Below are 21,141 nucleotides of genomic sequence, written 5' to 3'. Positions count from 1 at the left end.
TTTACTTGCGTAAACCTATTTATAGAAACAGAACCAATTTTCTTATATCAGTGTTTTCATGAGGCAAATCGAAACGTTGTCATTTCTACGTAAACAAATCCATTGATTCTACTGTCACGGACATTTTAATTGATTTGTAATATCTGTTCACAAATTAATTTTACTTGAAGACTGAAATGCACCGTTGTTGGATGGTTAGATGGTGGAAACTCATTACATTAAAAGCTTGTGCGATGCGATTATGGTTTTCTAAACCGTCTCAGATACCAAGGCTAAGAAGTTAATTTTCAGTTTATGTTTGACACAAATGTGAACTCAACCACCACCTGCAAGGTATAAACAAGTATGTCTTAAATTACCTCCAAACAAGAATTCCATTTTGTGGTTTTTATTTTCGACTTTCTTATTAGAAAAGTGACTTGCTAAACTGATTCTTGGTGTGTTCGTACTGTCCAAGGTGTAATCTGGATAAATTAAAAAAAAAATGTAGAGTCAATAATCTAAAAATATTAAATTGTTTATTAATAATAATAATTAATTTCAAATATTGCAAACAGTGAATACAGTTTATAAGTATAACTCGGTTTTGTGGAACAAATCTTGTCTAACTGTTGTTATTAAACTTCACAAAATCGTTTATGTACAGCTTCATTAAATTGTCAAATGCATAAATCGAACTTTGATTGAGATTAGCTTATGAAGTGGGTTAAATTAAAAGACGAAAGTTCCGTCAGCTGCGATTGTGAATAATTGGTTCTCATTATTTCCGAATACCAAAGATCCCGACTTCACTATTCGTCTCCGCAAGAGTTCACATGCAACATCTCCATTTATAAGCAAGTCGAGCCGGTAATAAGCGCGTTTAAATAAGTTCTAAGTGGACGCGCTTATTAACGACGTCGGTAATTAAGATTGTTCACGGCCGTAAATTAATAAATTTTGTCGAGTTCGTGCAGATTAGGAGATAGCCAAACTATTTCAATAAATTTGAATCTTAAGTGAAGTGGCTGAATTCCAAGTAACTAAATTTGTAGTTTTGGGCGAGCAAGGAAGGCCTCTTCGAGTTTGGGTTTCGGCGAAACTGGGCGGAGGCGCCGTCACCGATGAATCGATGCTGTCGTGGCGGCGGAGGTGCCGTAGGCAAACGAGCGCCGCATATGGCCGGCACAGAGGCGGACCGGCCCGGTGGGACGAATTCGGCAGGCTTGAAGCCAGATCGTCATCGGAATATACATAAAAACAACAATGCGGGTTTTATCTTTTGCGCTATACAGGTTTTTTTTATAACTTGGTTTATAAGTAAGATAAGAAACAAATGTTTAAAGATTAATTAATAGTGCAGGTTTTTGCGCAGTTCTACAGTCTTCTGGACAATTTTTTGTGATATAAAGAAGTCGCTGTAACATAACTGTATTCGTATTTTCTCATAAAACAATACAAACAAGTTAGACACTTAAAATAAACAAAGTCCAAATTAAATTAAAAAATACATTAAATGGCCACTATTAGAAACACCATGTTTATCATAATATCTACTAGTAATTTTAAGAATTTTACACAAGTGATACTTGTTTCTTAGGGTTTGAAGTGTGGAAATTGTGTAGGACCTGTTAAGAGATTATTTATGGCAAAACAGTTACTAAGTTGTTCGCAAGATCAAATGTTCAAAATTGATTTTAAGAGTTGTTCGTCTTTATTTGTTAATAAATGAGTTGTACTGTCAACAAAAACATTTAAATTAGAAGACTGCAAAAAAGTAAATATATCGTTAATATAAATAAAAATAAAGCAGGACCGATAACGAATTTTTGAGGAACACCAAAGTGTAATTAAAGGATTGGCACAATTTAAGGAAAAAATTTCATATCTTGCTGTAAGATAAAAGAATACTAAATATATGGAAGACACATTAAAACTGGAAAGTTTTAGTTTATCTACAAGTAAGACATGGGAAATACAAAGGAAGGCTTTTCAGATATTACAAAAAATTGCACTTATGTGGTGAACATTTTCAAAAGTTCTCTGACTGGTGTAAAAAAGAAGGTTATTTCGACAGGACTTTCCTCGCCCCTGAAATAGGCCCCAACAAATCCCGTTTCTTTGAAAAATAAAAAAGATTTTCAGAACATTTATTTTTCTCAGATTTTTGTAGAAGCTGTTGTCCTGAATTCATTAATATATAATACTTTAATTACCCGTACACCACCACTTCTCATTCGAGCGCATTATGTTACGAAAACACACTTGTTCATGTTTCGTCTGAAGTGACCATGATAGGAACCGAATTAACAAATGCCCCAAAAATATGAATGCGTTGACAAAGGAAGTGGCAATGCCTGTTTAGTGAGTCTTTTCCATTAAAGAATGTTTCGATCAAAATTATTTCAGCAAGGATAAGTCTGTTGGTTAAGACATGCGGTGTAATACTAGCAATAAAACACTGGGGTACCGTTCTTGAGATTTGATCAACAAATATATATATATATATATATATAATAGCATAGAAAAAAATCTATGCAGCATTCGAACATAAACGGTTTTTTCGTTACATGTTTGAAACCAAACACTCGACTTATACCTAATAACTTTGCAAGCACTCTACTTATGCTAATATAAACGGTTACGGTACAATTTTTATAAAATTTAAACATACATAAAATGAAAAATTTTGAATTGTGGTCACGTTGTTGGTGGGGATAATTAGAAAAATTTTGATTAGCGTTTACCATCTAGATGATGCATCAAAATTTTGACTACAATCGATCTAGTAGTTTCGGAGATTATTTGTCTAATAAAAATTCGGATAGACAACGGACAGACAAACAGACGGACGGAAAAGGAAGACTTTTCTGTGCTCTTGGGTTCATGATACATCGAGAAAATATGAAAGTAGCCAGTCGCCCGATGGATTTGATTACAGTACTTCCTTAGCTTTGTTCCGGAAGCAAAATTACTAGATGTTGACGTTAAAACGGGGATGAATTGAAAAGTTCATTTATCTCAAAGTATACAAGAATTTGTTGTTGAAAGACTTTATTTTACTAATAACGGGGTTGGCCGAAATGAGTTGATATAATAGTAAGGACGTAGGTATTGTAATAGAGTCTATCCATCGAATGCCTACCTTCATGTTTTCTCGACATCTCATGATCTCTACAGTGAATGACTACTTTAATGTATTTTCGACGTTTCATGACCCCGAAGGTATGAAAAAATAGGTTTCCTGCTTTGACCTGACTGTCGTCTATGTCGTTTTTTATTAGACAAAATTTTGCGTAGTAAATAGACTTTAAAATGCATAAAATAACGCCTCGATTTTTGGCTCTAGGCATCCAGATTTTCGTAAAAATATGCAAATTATATAACAACTTTAATACGCAGTGATTAGAACGTCGGGCTAATAATAGGAAATTCGTGAGTACGAGCTCCTTATGGGCCACTGTTTTTTACCTCTCTAAGCATGTTTCATGACCTCTAGAGTACGAAAAAGTGGTCTCACGTTTCCGTCTGTCTGTCATCTGCATCAATTTTTATTAGACACATAATCTCCGAAACTACTCGACCGATTGTTGTCAAATTGTGCATGTATATTAAGAATATCATGCCGTAACAAAATATGGCTAATCGTTCCGATTACGAATGGGATGACGTCATCTCTGAAATTTACAATAAGATACTCTTGCGCTTGTGGTGTATGAATCCCTGTCGAGTTTTCACCTTAGACATCCAGATGTTTGGAAAAAAATCCAAATTTTAAACGTTTTAAGGTTATTGTAATTATGGTAAATTTATTCGTTTACCCCCTACCACTAAACTGATGACGTCATCTCAAAATTTTACCTAATAAATCCGCTTTGAAATGTGGAAAATACTATCACTTTACTTGTGATTTATCAATGCACTCATAATTTTCAGAATTATTTATACAGCATAATTGAAAACAACGAATGAGGCAATTTATTTTATTAATTAAATTAAGAATTTTCACAAAAATTTGGGAATACAGTTCTGTTATTATTAGTATTTATTATACTGCGTCTGTCTAAATTGCTATACGTGTCTTTGCAAAAATGTTGTTGACCTTATCACAAAATTTTGTAATGGAAAAAAAACTCATCTGAAACAAACGTATAGCACACAAATCTTATACAACTCTTACAATTTTTCGAAAAAGCTGGATTTGTTCAAGAGCAAGGGAAGTTCTGTCGAAATAATCTTGAATCAATTTTTTTCTTACATTGTGGCTGGGATTAGCTACAAATATATCGTTTTAATTTATAAGGGTTATCATAAAAATAAAATTTCGGAAAATCAAATTTTTATAACATTTTAATTTTTAACAGGATTTGATTGACTGGTACGTACTTGAGGGGAGAAGGAAGTTCTGCCTAAATAACCTTAGACCAGTTTTTTGATGCAAAACTTTTATGATATTTTATTTTTTCTGCGGTAATAAATTTCAGATTTCGATAATCATTATTTTAATTTAAAGTCGTAAAAAAGCGTATTATCTAATATCTTTATAAACCTCTCTAGACCTTGGTTTTTTAAACTCTCGCTCTGCTTCTGTTGAAATCAACTCGTGACTAAAGAGACGCTTATAAAGTTTGTTACACATTATAATATTAAATATTCAATACTAAATGCATTAGTAACGTTTTTGAATATATCATACGAAAATGATTAATTAAATTCCACATTCTGTTAACATTAGTAGAGTTAAAGATGGAAGGTCTTGGTGGTATCTAATTTTCAAATGACGGAAGTTCATTTGAAAACCAGTATCCTTTATTTTACAATTTTCCTATACTATGTTGTACGCTTCTTCAAATGTCATAAACTCATAATTGACATGCATGTCACATAAATTTTTAAGGCAAACAAACTTTATGTAACAACAATGCACCTAAAAGTCATGTCTTAACTACAAGTTCTACTGGTATACAAAAGATTTTTAACAATTTTTGTCTACCACATGACATAAGAAAACTAGAAATGTAATTCATTTTTTCTGTCACAATCTCAAAAAAAGCAAAATGGAACTGTCTGTCTATAACTACATTTTTAATAGTAGATGAATTAAATATTTTAACCGGATTAAAATTTAATGTGCGATTAATTCATGAATCTGAGCATCTGATTGGTTGAACATCATCACGTGATCATTTAGCTCCATGATTAAATTAATGGTGTGCTTAATTAATTAATCGATAACGTTATCAAATTCAACCAGTCAAATCCTGATATTTACTCATTAATCTCGCACATTAAATTTTAAATGGAGTTACATATTAAATTCACTTAAGTTTAAAGAACTACTTAATTCATTTAATCACATAATTAATCGACCCTAGACTAAATTCGACCAATCAAATTGTCGAATTTACGGGTCATCAGGAATGAATACTCAATTTTTCAGTTAGTTTGGTTTTCAAACACAATTTTGTACTCTTGGGTGCAATGTCAGAAAGTATTTAAATTATATAAATAAATCTTTACCCTTGTTAATTCAAGGACAGCCCTGAGGAATACTTGATTTGGTGTCTTGGCTGTTAGCGGTGTTGTTTTATTATTTAATTAGGAAACAAGAATTGAGAGCTGGGGCAATGGAAACAATTATAAATGCAATTATGCAGCAATTATAAATAGTAGCTTAAATATTCATCACTAAATAATTCAGCTGAAACCAAAAAACAACTGTCTAGCTTTTTGTAAAAAACAAAAGCCATTCATCGCTACTATTAAACAGAATTTTTTGCTGTGATATAAAAAAACAATTAAATGGAAAGTTAAACAAAAAATGAAAAGTTGTAGAGCAGTTACAGCCTGAATTGTCCACGTTAAACACTACAACTTCTGCTGTAATGCAGAATTTAATTAATTTCTTTGTTTCCTGTGTAATAATTTTATTTTTTCATAGAGTTCATAAAACGCTATTTTTACCCACTTTTTAATAACGGTTAATGCATAACTCGTTATATGTTACTATTGTCAGCGTTTCCCTTTACGGCTTGTTTATTCGTTCGATTCCCGGCGAGTCGTCCGCCACTCAGTCCGCCCCTGGGCCGATTGATCCAAGATGGAGAAAGACACCAACTTCCACCTCACGGTTAATCCCTCAAACCGCGACAGTCTTCGTCAATACTACTGAAATCTTCCAACTTCCCCGAACTTGTCCACAACGCGTATCGATTCGTCCGACTTATTCCAATAATTATATGCATGAAGCTTTGCCAACTTCTGGAACGAGTGCGGATTTAAAATAAGAACAAGAAGGGCATCGACTGCTGTTGACGCTAGTTGTGCCTTAAAGTTAGAATATCGTTTCCGAATGTTGTTGCTCGAACGATGCTGCCGAATTATGGAGAAATTATGCTTTTTTTAAAACAGGAAAACCATAAAGTCGAAACAAGTATTTGCATATCTTGTTGAAATTTTTACGTCGTTGATATGCAGACGGTGCGATCGACAGGAAAATCAACATTCTTTGTTGCAAAAAGTTGAGAAAAATCGAACAGTGCGATTCGAGAACGGTATTTATTTTGCTCTTTAACAAGGAACGGTTTTATTTAATTTATTAGTAAGATGAACAACTTAAGCGTATCGTAGAATCACAATTACGGGGTTGTGAGGGGTAATCTTGTTTCAGATAGTTCCGAGTTCTTGATTACGGCTATAAAATTAATATCTAATAAAACTACGTCTAGCAAAACCGCTCTGTAATAAGGATGTTATGTGAAGATAAATGAATATTTTTTTGACCTCCTGTGTTATACATAGACTTTAGATCGACTACAAGTTTAGGAAAATTTTAGAATAAAAACAAGGCCATTCTTATGGTTGTTACTGTTATTTTCTTTTTAATTGTCATTGTTATTACATATTACGTTATATCACTAACAATAACATTATTAGCTCAAAGTGATTATGACCTTCCATGGTTAAAAAATTTAAGAGAAGTGATTCAGTTTTCAGTTTTTTTTTAATTAAGCAATTTTTTATTCTTGAATTTCGCCTAATGCAATAGTGAGATTAAAAAACAATAATTTAAGAAGGTTTTTACAAAAAAAATCGGACTGAAGTTGTACGGTTTTGAGTAGTAGACATTAAAATTGTTTTCCATTATACCGGGTGTCTGGAAAATGGCAGATTAACTCTTCAGTACGTTATGTACGGGGGTTTCGGGAGTCCCAAAAAATAATAAAAAAAATTTTATGACCTAGATTAAGAAAACATTTTTTTTTATAAAAGTTAAATTGACAACATTGGCTTACTTTCTGATTTCTTAGTAAGAATGGCGACTGAAATCCGCCTTCTATTTTTTTAGGACAGTAACCAAAATAACCAGTTGTCATTAATCGTTGTGCATTATTATTAATAAAACAAGCTCTTATTTTTCATTAATAATAATAAACCAAAAAAACATTTGTAAATAAGACATTTGTAAATTATAAACAAAAACAAAACCAATATAAGAAAAATCAAAGTAGCTAGCAAATGACATACCCTCTAAGAAAAGAGAGGGTGGGTGGGCGGGGCTAGTACCTGCTAAAATAAGACCGATTTTGGCAAATGACATACTCTCTAAGAAAAGAGAGGGCGGGTGGGTGAAGTTAGTACCTATTAAGACTGATTTTGGCAAATGACATATTCTCTAAGAAAACAGAGGGCGGGCGGCTGGGGCCAGTATAAAACTGATTTTAGCAAATGATGTATCTTCTAAGGAATTTAATTAAATTATTATAAGAAAAGACACTAGAGGGTGCAAAGCACGTTCAAATTCTTTCCAAATAGGAATCCTACAACCTCAAGATTGTTTTAAACTTTTCAAAAAAAAAAAAACGTGGTCCCAAAATTAACTGAAAAATAGGTCAGGTTAGAATTGTCCAAAAATAATTAAAAAAAAAAACACTTCGGCACACTTTTTCAAATTCATAAAAAATAAATCACTAAAAGCTCAAAATGGTCATGGACGAGAGAAATATTAACTAAAAGTTTTTTTGCTAGTTATTGCGATAATGAATGTGTTGTTTAGTTGTTAAACGTAGCAAAATACACCCGATATAGACTATTTTGTTTTTGAGGCATAGCACACAACTTATTTTTTTAGTTTTTTGAAGAACATCCTATTTATTTTTATATATATTTTCATTCGTTTTTTTTGAGACTCTACAGCCATAGTTTGTTTATGAAATTCCGTTGCGACGTTGCCACCTCGTTAAAATCTTCTTGAACTAAATAGCAATAATGTTAATTTTTAAGATTTATGTAGCAATATTTTAACGAATAAACAGAACACTTTGTTATGCTATTAATTAAAACCAAATTTAATAATGCGTTACAATATCAGTATTTCAGTTTTTTTAAATAGACTACCCTGTATTTTATTACCACTTTATTTATTTTTTTTTCTTTCAGGATCTTGATATCTACCTCAAAAAGTTGAAAATTGTAATAAATTTCAACTTTAAATATAGAAGATACTTAACAAAAAAGAGAGAGCGTAATATACAGTAATATAGAGGTGTTCTATTTGAAAACACTAAAATATCAGTATTGAAAATTATAATAATTTAAATTTTTGTATAAACCCTCTGTACGTTAAGACTTAGTTTTATTTATATCACAACAAGACGCATAGCTTTATCTATCTCACTACAAAATATTGTAACAGATTTTAGAAATAGCCTTATTGTATTTTTTCTGTCAACCCTTCTATTGATAAGAAAATTTAAAAAAAGTTGGAATAACGTGGCAACATCGTATCGCTCCATTTTTATGTGCTTTCTAAAGAGTTGGCACAAGTACGTAGCGTTACTACTTAGTTAGGTAAAGATAGAGTGTTCGGACGGGAGGACTAGCACAATCAAAGTCGAACGTGATCAAATCGTTTGACCTGTTTAATTATATTGGCATTACTTTTTTAAGAATACCGCAGCTTTTACATATCTACAGGAAAAAACAGTATTTAGTGTATAATCATCAATGATCATACAAGTGTCATTTCAATTAAGTTTAGAAAACAAAATAAAAGTGTAAATAACTTATATTATCTATTGATCTGTATTCGTGGATTTTTGACGATTTTTCTAATTTAGATTTTTTTGGTTATACGTGATGTGTGGGTTTATAGATTTGGACTTCTTATTAGCAAATAAGGAAATTATAGGAGAAACAAAACTTTTTTTGATCAACAATTGTCAATATTTTTGGATGTTATTAAAAAAAATCCTTATATTTTTAGAAATACTCAACTTCACCATATTTTTAAACATAAAGATCTAGATTTTTGCACATATTTTTTTTGATTTGCATTGACAGACGTATGAAAATTGAATAAGGTTTTAATTCATTTGTTAAAGTGATAAAATTTTTGAGTTGCCAGTTTTTGGGACACACTATACCTTATAATATTTTCGAGCTTACTTTTGAGTAAGCCTGTAATTGTAGTAAAGTTGTTGACGTTTACAACGAACTTAAAAAATCCGGTATCAGAATAAAGCTTATTTAGAGATATTTCCAAAATATAACAAAATACAAGATAAAACCTAGTAAAAATGATAAAATTGCAAATTCAAATGCCGTGTAGTAAAATAAATCTTGTTTAATTCTCAATTAGCTAGTGCTTTGAAACAAGATATAACGCTTGTGTAAAAATTAAAACTTCCAATGATAAAAATGGTCGAGCTTCGAATTCTTAAATATGACTATTTGTTCACATAAAAATGCAAATGTATCGAATAAGGTTGTTTTTTCATGAATGTTCGTAATTGGAAGACCGTCATATCAAAATGGAATTTTGAAGTTTAATTAAAGAAGTAGAAAAACAACTCAAAATCTATTCCCTATTTAATCGGAAGATGGAGTTATTGGGGACACATGTTACGAACGCTTACTGCTCTGATCCTCAGTCGAATAATGAAAACATCTAAAATGAAAACTAGGATGAAGGAATATAGCGACGTTAACAATCTTATCAGGTTATCTTATCCAATCAGTAATTCCACAATGTGTCATAAGGTGATACATGTCTGAAAAATTTCAATTTCATTTATTTGCCCCACCACTTTCGTCATAACGGTCAGAATCTATTTGTTATGTCAAAACTCATCGAAAAAGTGAGGTTAAACCCGATTTGTAAACAAACGTTGCAAGAAACGTAACCAAAACGAATTAACACAGGACCATTTATCATTCTAAATTTGTAATAACGTGTAGCTGTTCCATTTACAAAAATTATCAGTTTTAAAATGAGTTATAAACGACTTCTGTTACATTATGTCAAAGAATTGTGTTCAATATTCCATGATAAATACGTATTCTTCCACAGTTAGATCATATATATTTTTTTTTGTTCCTAGAAGGCATACGAGGAATACGTACCAGTAAAATTTCTAACTGAATTAAAAAAAAACTGAGCCACTAAAAAAACATCCAGATATGTATAAATAATTATCTGAAATTTTATATAATTCATTTTGCTTGATTATTAAAAATTATCAGCTTGCTTATCAGTAAGTACTACAATGATTTTGTGTAGTTATTTCCGTTTATACATATATTAATGGACGAAAAGAATATACATACAACTAAAACAGCAGGTGGATTAGGACACATCATTTTTTTTCTCGAAAGTTCGAACTGATTTGTACACGTGGTAGCGAACCATCGAAAACTTGGATTTCCACCCCTGTAAAAAGAGAAGTCTCATTAAGAAATTATGAGAACGCTAAACTTGAGTATCGACAAATTACTCTAGAACTGGCAACAAGTAATATAATTTGTTAACGTGTCGCTCTTTATTTGTCACTATTAAGTTGGTAACACAAACATGTCTATTTAATAAGCTAGTACAGTTTAAAAATTTCACTGCTAATGAAAATACGTGATTTAATATTTTTTTATGTCGACGGCATGAAAGATGACACAAGAATGTACTCATTATTGATGGGACTATTAAAGGCTATTTTTATATTGAACATTTAAATCAATACTCTGCAGATAAAACGAGTCTATACTGCGACGTTAATTATGCATAAGATTCTAAAATATGAACGAGTTATGTGCTTTGTGAAATTTAATTTCGATTTTTATTGTGATTAATAAAACGGGCCATAAAATACAACTTTCCGAATTAACGTTATTGTGAAAATTAAAATCATCCGATATTTACGGGAGCTTTAGAGTTGTTATGAAATCCAGAGAAAGCATTTTATCTCTAAAAAAAACACAAATTTTAAAATTTTAAAATTCCGATACAATTTTGGTGGATGCGCCGGGTGATTTTTTTCCGGTAAATCTAACGATGTTATATTACTCCATCTAGTCCATCTATTTGTAGCACATTTAAGCTGTAACAAACATTATAGTTTCGAGATTAAATCCTCTTATAATCCTTGACAAGTCATTAATACAACTTCCAACAATAGGGTTCCTAGTATTGAACTTTGAGGCACACCTCTAGTAATTATAACTTTATTATCAGGCAAATTATAGTTCTGTCTCTTAAAAATTGGTATTTTTAAATCATTAGTTGAAATAGAACACCCCTTGTTTGCTGAGGCTCTAAATTTGTGTTAGATGAATCAGAAGAATATCATATGCATATAATTATGGCTTTCAAGCAGATGATTTTCCGGTATTCATTAAAAGTCAGCTTAGGCTCCATCTGGGGCAGCATGTTTGATTTAGTCATGCAAGTCCGCATGCACCACAAAAAGTTAGATCGTTAGCGTCGGTGATATTACAGATTTACTACCCCGGAACTCAATCTGCAAGGAATTATTCTTAAGCTTTCGAGTAGCTCGCTTTAAATAAGGAGTAGATAGATGTGTTGCATCTTAGAAATAATACACAAGAGAGAAGCGAGTATCTCGCAGCGAAATAGAGAGCATAAAAGCACCCAATTAAGTGGTTTTCTTAGATGGCCCTCGTATAACTTTATAGTTTTCGCTTCGCAATAGAGTCGCGAGGGTAAACAATTATTTGATTCCGCCAGTGCAACTGAGTGCAGCGATGGACGAAAGAACACTTTGCACAAAAATTCGGTGTTTGCTTTATCTGCGCTCGTAAGACGCGAGATTTTCCTAAATCACGGAAATTCCTTTTACAGCCGGGCCTTAGATGGAAGTAATTATCCTTCAGGCACCAATTGATTTAGTCTATCTCGGTACATAAACATCCTTCTTTATTGCACTCGTTGAGCGGGAATTAGACGAGAGAGAAATCGTCAAGTGCTTAGTGATGACGTTAAATTAGGGCTAGTTATAGTCGAGTTAATTGCCATTAGTTGAAAGGAACAAAAGCTACTTACCATGCGAAGTTCTCGTTACGTGTTCCGCTGACAAAGACGGATGACATGGAGAGGAACGGTCGGTGAGAGACGGCTTCTGTTGGGCGTAAATATGATAACAGCAGCGGCGTCGGTCCTGGGAGTAAATGATGACGAGCAAGGCGACAAAACTTAGGAGTCATTACGACGCTCAAGTCTTTGGCATAATTAGGAGATGGAACTTGACACGTGTTACCTGTCAAATTGTTATCACCTGCTTATTTCATTACTTTGTGCGGCGGCAGAATTTATAAATTACGCACCCTCACTTCGACTTATTTTATTTTATGATTTTTACGAGGAATCGTTAGTGGAATTAGCTGACGGATAATTTGCTCTCGTTGTTAGTATTGTAAACTTGCAGCTTTCGTTACGATGAACCGGTGCCAAAGACATTTTATGTTGTCGAGGTTAGATACTTGAAACTTTTTCGGGACGAATCCCAAGATTCACAATAACAATAAAACTTTTGAGACGTCCAAATAGGATAATTTACTTTATGAGAAATTGAGGAAATTTGAAAATTTAAGAGACGTTTGGTTAGGGAACTTTGTGAACTTTTAAGAAGTTTTGATGTTTGTTGCGTATTTAATATTTTGTTGAAATAACTCCTTTGTAATCTTAAACGTAATTTTTAATAGTGGTAGTTGTAGTGAAAAACTATCCTTTCATTTTATTGGCATATGTAGATGTTATTGTCGTCTCTCAAGATGGACCAGCATGTGTACTTGAATGTGTGTTACAAACATGTTTTCCTGTCTTAATTATTCAGCTATACGAAACACCATAAAGTAATAGTAGCTATATACAATAGGTATGTCCAAAAATACAGTAATCCGCACCTAATTTCGTATTGCTCATTTTAGAACTACGTAGGCTGTACACGTTGTGCTAACAATATATAAATAAAATTCACGTCTTTGAAGGTTTTTATTTTATCTGTAGTATCACAGGTGGGTATCGAGGGAAACAAATATATTGATGATGCCGCCAGATCAATATAACTTACTTTTTCATACCAACCGGGAGCTGAGACCCCTTTTGGAATATTCTGACTGTAAAAGGAAATTCAGTCAACTGTTTCTCTATGAATGATTTCTTAAATTCAGTTAGGAGAAGAGATTCAATATATTCTTGTTTAGAACTCATCATATTTATATGGGAAAAATACGATCGCCTTCTTCATTTACTAACTATGCAGATAGTAGAAACTGTTCTCAGTATTAACAGAAGATTACAGCAATGCAGAATAGAATTGATAGAAATGACACAAATTGAAAGTACTTTGTCTTACTTTTCGAACGTAAGCTATGGAATTATTGTAATAGGGTCCATCCAATGATTGGCTACTTTCAAGTTTAGGTCTGCGTTTCCGTCTGAGTGTCTGCCTGTCTGTTTGTCTGTTGTCTTTGTCGACTTTTATTAGACAGATAACTCCGAAATTACGGGACCTATTGCTGTCAAATTTTACATGCACTTTATTGTATGTTGTTTATTATCTATCTCTTTTATAAGGGTTATCAAAAAAAAATTGTATCATTTTTGAAGAAGCGGAATTTGTTGGACTGTACTTCACGGGCGAGGGAGGTTAGACAGAACTTATAACCTTGGACTTATTTTATTTATTTTACGCGCAATGGTTTGAATTATATCAAGATTAGTTTAAAGTTTATGAAATTTTAAAATACATTTTGATAGAATCTGATGCAAATTCGGTTTTGACAAAATGTCCGTTAGATATTGTTAATGAATTTCTAACTCAAAAGGCTTGGCAGTGCAAAGTTGTAAACTGCAGTTTCTTTCTTCTTTAGTCTGATTAGTAAAGCACATTTCATTGCTTGTCTAGTATTCGAGAGTATTTATTTTATGTGTTTAAACAAAGCAGACAGTATGAGATATAAGATATAATTTTTTCAGGTTGTCAATATATTTCAAATTTTATGTTGGCATACCTGATGTCAAACTCAAATTCTAGACACCAGTTCAGTAGCTGCCATCTTCTCATTGGTTTTTAAGCGCACTCATGTCAAAATTGACTGACATGCTAACATTGCTGCCGATAACTCAGAATTGCCAACCCAAAAATTCGCTTCAGTCACTGATAATCACCCGGTATTTAAAAAATAACATTTTGATTCTTATCCTGCCCTAGCTGGTATTTGGTATTTTTTTTTCTAAATCTAGATCTTCAACTACGTCTTTTCGAAAGTTCGTTGTAGTCGAGATATAGTTAGCTTTGGTTTGATTTAAGTGATCAATGTGGTTTAGCTACAAAAAGTATACAAAGTGTCTATAAATGATTCACTAGTTCGAAAATTTGAATTTTTATAAATGAAAGAATTTTGTCACTTGTATGAAAAGATGTTCTTACATAGAGTTCTATTTTTAGAACAGTAACAAAAAATGTTGACAGTGGCCTCCATCTTGCTATAAATGCAATCTAATACTTTTTAAAGTGTTGTGATTTATTTTTATTTATAGACACTTAGAGAACTTAACTCGTCGATTAAACAAAGTATTCTCATCAATAAACAGTCATTTCTCTTTTAAACAATGTAACCTTTCTGTCTCTTGATAAAATTTCGTAATAACCTACAATTCTTTGACGACGGGTACCCAATAAAATAATATCATATCTTAGAAAAAAAATTTACTAATGGGTCATCAAATTACTTTTAAATAAATTTCATAGTCTGCTGGAAAACATTTTTTTCCAATTATATACTGGTATGAAATTAGAGCAAAATGCGCTTACGATCGGGAAGTAAAGTTATAGGGCCTATCGGAGAACGGACTATTTTCATGTTTTCTCAACGTTTCATGATTTCTAGAGTACGAAAAAGCAGCCCTCCCGTTTCGATTTGTTTGTCGTCTGTGGTCTGTCTGTCTGACTAGCGTGTGTGTCGATTTTTATTACACAGATAGTTTCCGAAACTACCAGGCTGATTGTCGATTTAATATGTATCGTAATATGTAGTAAAACGTAAACCAAGATTTGTCTCATCAGCCATAATAATAATCATCTCAACATTTTGCTTAGTACATGCCGTATAAATTTTATAAAATGACAAACCCCTGTATTTGTGGTTTATGAATTTGTCTTAATATTGTTAGTTATTCTTATAATTTTTATTATTCAGTGTTTTTCACAGTAAATGTGTTCTTTAAGCACTTAATACCATTCGAAATATGGAGTAGCTTTGCATCGAAGGGGTCGGGGTTCGAGCGATCTCTGATATATCTCTGATTTTTTCTTACACTGTGACTGGTTTACCACAATAGGAATTTATGCATAACGCTGCTTTAAATATAAGGGTTATTTTAATTTTATAATTTTTCGTTGGACTGTACTTCAAAAGATACAAGAATGTGTAAATGTAAACGTACCTATATGCAAAATTTTAGTACTTTTTTTACATTTTTTAATAGGACTGATGTCGACAATCTATACAACACTCGGTTTTTTAATGTTATCCATTCGTTGTTAACAAACATTTTTAGTAATTGTAAAGTAGATTAATCAATTTTATCTAACATATACATACTTAATAAAGTGGTTCCTAAGTCACTAATCGATTGTAATCCTAACTCACTGGTACCATACAGTCGCCTTGTTTATAAATCCAGATTATAGTATTTTTCGAATGGAAATGTACCGCAATTTGGTCAACTGTATCTGACTATCTGATACTTGAGCAAAATTTTTATCGCAATTCGGTCAAAATTATCCATATACCTGAGTACCTGATATTTGAGCAAAATTTGCACCGAAATTCGTATACGACCGTATTTCTTCAGTTGTGGATTCAAGTGAAATCAACAAGTGGTGTTTTTTTTAATTTTGGCAAAAACTACAGGGTTTCTATAAATGATTATAGGGTCACAGTAGGTCATGCAAACGTGCCGCCTCTCAGATTTAACTGTACGGAGATCCGTTCTAAGTACCCAAGGACGCAAATTTATTGCGGTTAAACATCACCGTAAATGATGAAAATGTTCATCATTCTGTTCAAGGCACATGTTCACTCTCTTTTTAATTTCAAAAATGTTCTGTAACATCCTTTCGTCAATACTTTGGATCTGTTGTTCAATTGTTCAAGTCTGATCAAATCGTCTCACATCATCAATAATTTCCTCAGATGAAGTCTTCCACGAGATTTCTCTTTATTGATACTGCCAGTTCGAACAAATTTATTGATTACAATTCTAATATAGCGATGTTTCTGGAATTATTAAATCACGGTATTTGGCCAGATATTCTTGCTTACAAGCGGTCACAGAATACAACCACTCTTCGTTTACGAAGTCCCATTGGGATAACAAGAATGAAAGTATTTTGTGCAACAGAATAAACCATTTTCACAGTCTTCGTTTCCTTGCACAAAAACAAAATTTTCGTACTCAACCACCAAGAGTTCTGAAAATGACTTTAAATGACAGGTTACAAATGACATTAGACATTAATGTGACAAGTAAGAACTGTCATAATGATGCATAATCACGGTCATAATTTCAACGAAGCGGGATTTTGAAATCCGTGGCCAATTGCGCTCTTAGAATCATTTATAAAAGCCCTGTATAATAATTACTATAACCCAGTTTCTAATTTTGGCAATATTTGTCAAAACAGTTTACTTTTAACGAAAGTTGTCAAAATTAATAAAAAAAAAACAATATTTACTCAATATTATTCATGTATTGGATAAATTTTGTTGTGTCTTTAAAACCCTTGAAAAAATTAGTCACTCTTTCCTTTGGGATGAAACAGTAGTGCAATAATAATAAATGACCATAATATAATCACTGTCTCGGAATTGTTGAGTCACTGTTCTATTCAGTGACTTTACTTAGCATGGGTCGTTTGAATTTATTTTTGATATTTCAATCTTAGTTTTGAGATTTTTTTTCAGATATCCAAGAGAGCTGTATTAAAAACTGTTTTGATGTCATAAGTCTACGTTAATACATGTAATTTTACAATGCATAATGTGACCCAGAAACTTTATTAATTACACCTTATGTTCTTTTTATTTAAAACATGAGAAATGAAAATATTGTTAAATTTATAATGCTACTAGCTGACCCGGCCACGCGTTGCTGTGGCTAAAGTTTTTGTTATATTACATTATAGTAAACAATCTAAGAGGAACAATAAGAGAACATCAGTCACGGAGTCCACTATGCTTTTTCACACAGATGGTATTTGTAAAAAAATATGGTGATCTCCTTATTTGACTTTCTACTACTATAACCCTTTAGTACAATGAAATTATTTACGAACAAAGACGAAAATGTTGATGTTGGTATACAAATTCACTGGATTGAGATTTGAAGGGGAAGTACGTTGAACACAAGTAATTAAAATGCTCTTACACTTGATATTAAGCAGAAATCAATAGGTACAAAATAAAAATTTATCAGATTTATTATTTCCATTTTATTTTATAACAAATATAAGTATATTACAGTATAATACAGTAAATAACATGTGACGCTTAAACTCATGAATGAGGTAGGCAAGGCAGACAGTCTTAAAGTTTTAAACATTAATATCTATTTTTTTGAATTATAAATACTTTCAATTTCAATTTAATTTAACACCAGTCGGTGCACAATGTTTTTGGTTAACCTGTCTTTAGCTAACACAAATAGATTCGACGGTTTCCCAACACGTGAACACGCAACATATAGTTGCCCATGAGAAAAACATGGATTTTCCAAATCTAAACCACAAATGGACATTGTTTGACCTTGAGATTTATTTATAGACATGGCGAAAGCTAAACGAATTGGAAACTGTAGCCTTTTGAAGGGTATGGTAGAATCTGATGGTATCATCGGAATACGTGGTAGCAGGACCACTTTTCCTTTAAACTTCCCAGCCAAAATGGTTGCTTCAAGAATTTTTCCGGTGATCTTTTTGATGACCAAACGCGTACCGTTACATAATTGAGGTGGATTCAAATTACGGAGGAGAATAATAGGGGAACCAATCTTTAATCGAAGATTATGTGGTGGCATTCCAGGGATATCTAATGAATTTAAAAATTCAATCGGAAAATTTACACTTTCATTTTCATCAACAACAGTATCGATTGATTTAAAAGACATCAGATCACCTGGTAACATCTGTTGTATCTGGAAGTTAATTTCGTCAACATCAACGTTTTTGGCTGCCAAAATCGCCCGTTGACTAAGCCATTCATGATTCAAATAATTATTCTGTATATCCGGGAAAATACTCTGAATCAATTCATTTTTATCCTGAACAACAGTGCAAAAATTGTCTGGTAGTTTAATGCATTGCGTATTTGGTTGCAGTTCTATTTTACCGTTCCTAATATCTAGTAGTTGTTCGGAAAATATTTGTGCTGATGGATCATTTTGCAATTGTACTCGCATATTTATGGTCAATCGAAGTGTTTCAACACTTCGCCATAAGAACGATTGTTTCAAACATGCATTAATCTCATCCGCGAAAGTAGAGCGAGGTATAACCGGTAAGGTCTGCCGGAAGTCACCAGACAAAAGTAAGATAGCACCACCGAAAAGTTTATTATTGCTGTTTAAATCTTGCATAGTTCTGTTTAGTGCTTCAAGTGAATATTTGTGTGCCATTGTGCACTCATCCCAAATTCTTATAGAACTCTTCCGCAACACTGCAGCTATTCCACTATTCTTTTTGATGGAATCATCTGAATTGCCAGTAAGAAGGGATAATAAAGGCTCCGGCGGAGCGGGTAGAGGTGACAGCACAACTTTTCCTGATGCGCAGCACATGCCGGCTGCTTCATTCCGAAATTTCAATGCCTGACAATATTGACATACTTTATCCATTCCACCGATAGCAATTTTTGAATGCGCTGAGTAGTTAATATCTGGTGCATATTCAAAGTGTTAATGAGCGGCTGATCCGTTGCCTTTGTCGATCTAGTACTCGTACTGTAGCTATTATGTTTCGTTCTCGTGCCGCTCTTGTTCTCGTAATATTCTGTTGCCGACGTTCGTCACGCTGTTCTTAAGATTCTTGTGCACGACTTTCTGCAGTCCTGATTCTTTCAGCTGCATTTCTTGTTTCGATTTTTTCTGGTAATTGCTGAGCTCTTTCAACACGTTTGCGTCGTGACCCTTTGCTGCTCGCGTTGTTGAGGTTAGATTTTTTCGGTGGCATTTGACTGACAATAATAATTTAATCGTTTAAATATTAGAAACCCAGTCGAAAGGTATCGACATCTGTTAGAATCATTTGGAGTTAACAGATAATTGTGACTGTCAAATAATAGCAGACAAATAATTAGCAATAAATTAAAATTGCGACTATAATTTGAGATTTAAACTATCCTATCTCTCAAGTTGGATCGAACTGCACATGGTGTGCGAATTTTATTATAATCGGTTAAGTGGTTTAGGAGTCCATTGAGGACCAACATTGTGACACGAGATTTATATATATTAAGATTGCCATTTGCTTTAATGATTTGGCAAGATTTTATTTTTAGAAGGCCTGTACCAAAAAATTATTATTTTCAAGTTCAGAATGAAAATACTACACTAATTTTGACCACACCTAATTCTTCAAAAGAGATCATCATTTCAAATATGGTTCAGTTATTAGTTCATACGGAAAGTAAATCCTTACTTTTAGATTATTAATGAAATAAATAATATCTTGGTCGCTATTAAGCACCTTTCCTAAAACATTTACATCGATTTTAAAGAATATTTACTGTAATATTAGGCAGTACATTACTCTACGTCAGCCAATTTGGCATATTTTACAAAATACATCTCTGAAGTCGATCTAAAACAAGTTGATGCTCTTATTCAAAATTATGGATTTTCTAATTCCTTACTCGACTTCTTTAAATCGTATCTGTTTAATCGAGAACAATATGTTGAATATCACAGTACCACAAGGATCCAATTTGGGCCCACTTCTATTTCTTAAATGATTTTCACGATTTCTTCAGACAAACTGTTATTTTCCGATCAGTGAAAACCAGTCTGATTACTGTTCCAAATTCTTCAACATTTTTCAAATGCTGTATCGTCACGTACACTGGGAAGGTCCTGAGATTGTTTTTCATCCTGTTAATGTAAAATTAATTAAAAGTAGCGATTCATTCAAAGACTGGGGTTTTTATTCCATGCAAAATGTACTTTCGTACTTTATATTAAACAATAATTGTAGACAAGCTTCCGAAACTGGAACTGTACGTATCCTTTTTTTTTTCATTAGTCAGTATAAATGCTTTTCATCAAATTTCTCTCATATTGTCTTTCCTGTTCGAAGTTTCAATCATTCCTTATTACTGACTTCTTGTCTCTTAAATCACGTAGAATTGTTATTGCATTTCTGTTTAACTTGGTTAATAACCACATTGATTGAAACTACACTTACTTAGGAAATTGAACTTCCTTGTACCAAGAAGTAACTCAAAGCAGTCTCACATGTTCTATTGTCAAACAAACGGAACAAATGTATTAGTTAACTCGCCAATCAATTTCATCGGGGAATTATATAACAAAATTTCTATTCTCCTACATTGGATACTAAAATATTTAGGTTAACTATCTTAGTTTGTTGTTTTATGTATATAAGAAGAGTTTCGTTTTTATAGGTCTACCAAAGAGCACTTATGGTTTTAATAGTACTTGGCGCTTCTTGAAAGTTTAACCCACAAAGATATATTCAAACCCAAAAATACTATGACACACACAAGTTTGCTTAAGAAATCTATTCTGTTATTTCGTCAGTCCTACGAACATTAAATAAACACAATGCAATTATTTTAGACAACTGGGGATGG

At 32.5% G+C, this 21,141-nt stretch overlaps 1 protein-coding gene across 1 annotated transcript; it reads right to left on the bottom strand.

Annotated features, from left to right (window-relative positions):
- Positions 1-17,920: 17,920 nt before the first annotated feature.
- LOC135135616 (uncharacterized) lies at positions 17,921-19,168 on the bottom strand. Its single transcript, XM_064064708.1, has one exon. It carries the CDS (start codon positions 19,166-19,168, stop codon positions 17,921-17,923), a length of 1,248 nt encoding a protein of 415 aa, XP_063920778.1.
- Between the last annotated feature and the right edge of the window lie 1,973 nt (positions 19,169-21,141).

This window comes from Zophobas morio, unplaced genomic scaffold (genome assembly GCF_036711695.1).
Source record: "Zophobas morio isolate AGI-343-1 ecotype UQ-CSIRO unplaced genomic scaffold, CSIRO_AGI_Zmor_V1 ptg000024l, whole genome shotgun sequence".
Classification (NCBI taxonomy): domain Eukaryota; kingdom Metazoa; phylum Arthropoda; class Insecta; order Coleoptera; family Tenebrionidae; genus Zophobas; species Zophobas morio.
This window is presented reverse-complemented; position numbering and strand designations above follow the sequence as displayed.

What these genes read in the sequence shown, in the direction of transcription:
- LOC135135616 (XM_064064708.1), bottom strand. Translation starts at nt 19,168, where the DNA reads ATGGATAAAGTATGTCAATATTGTCAGGCATTGAAATTTCGGAATGAA.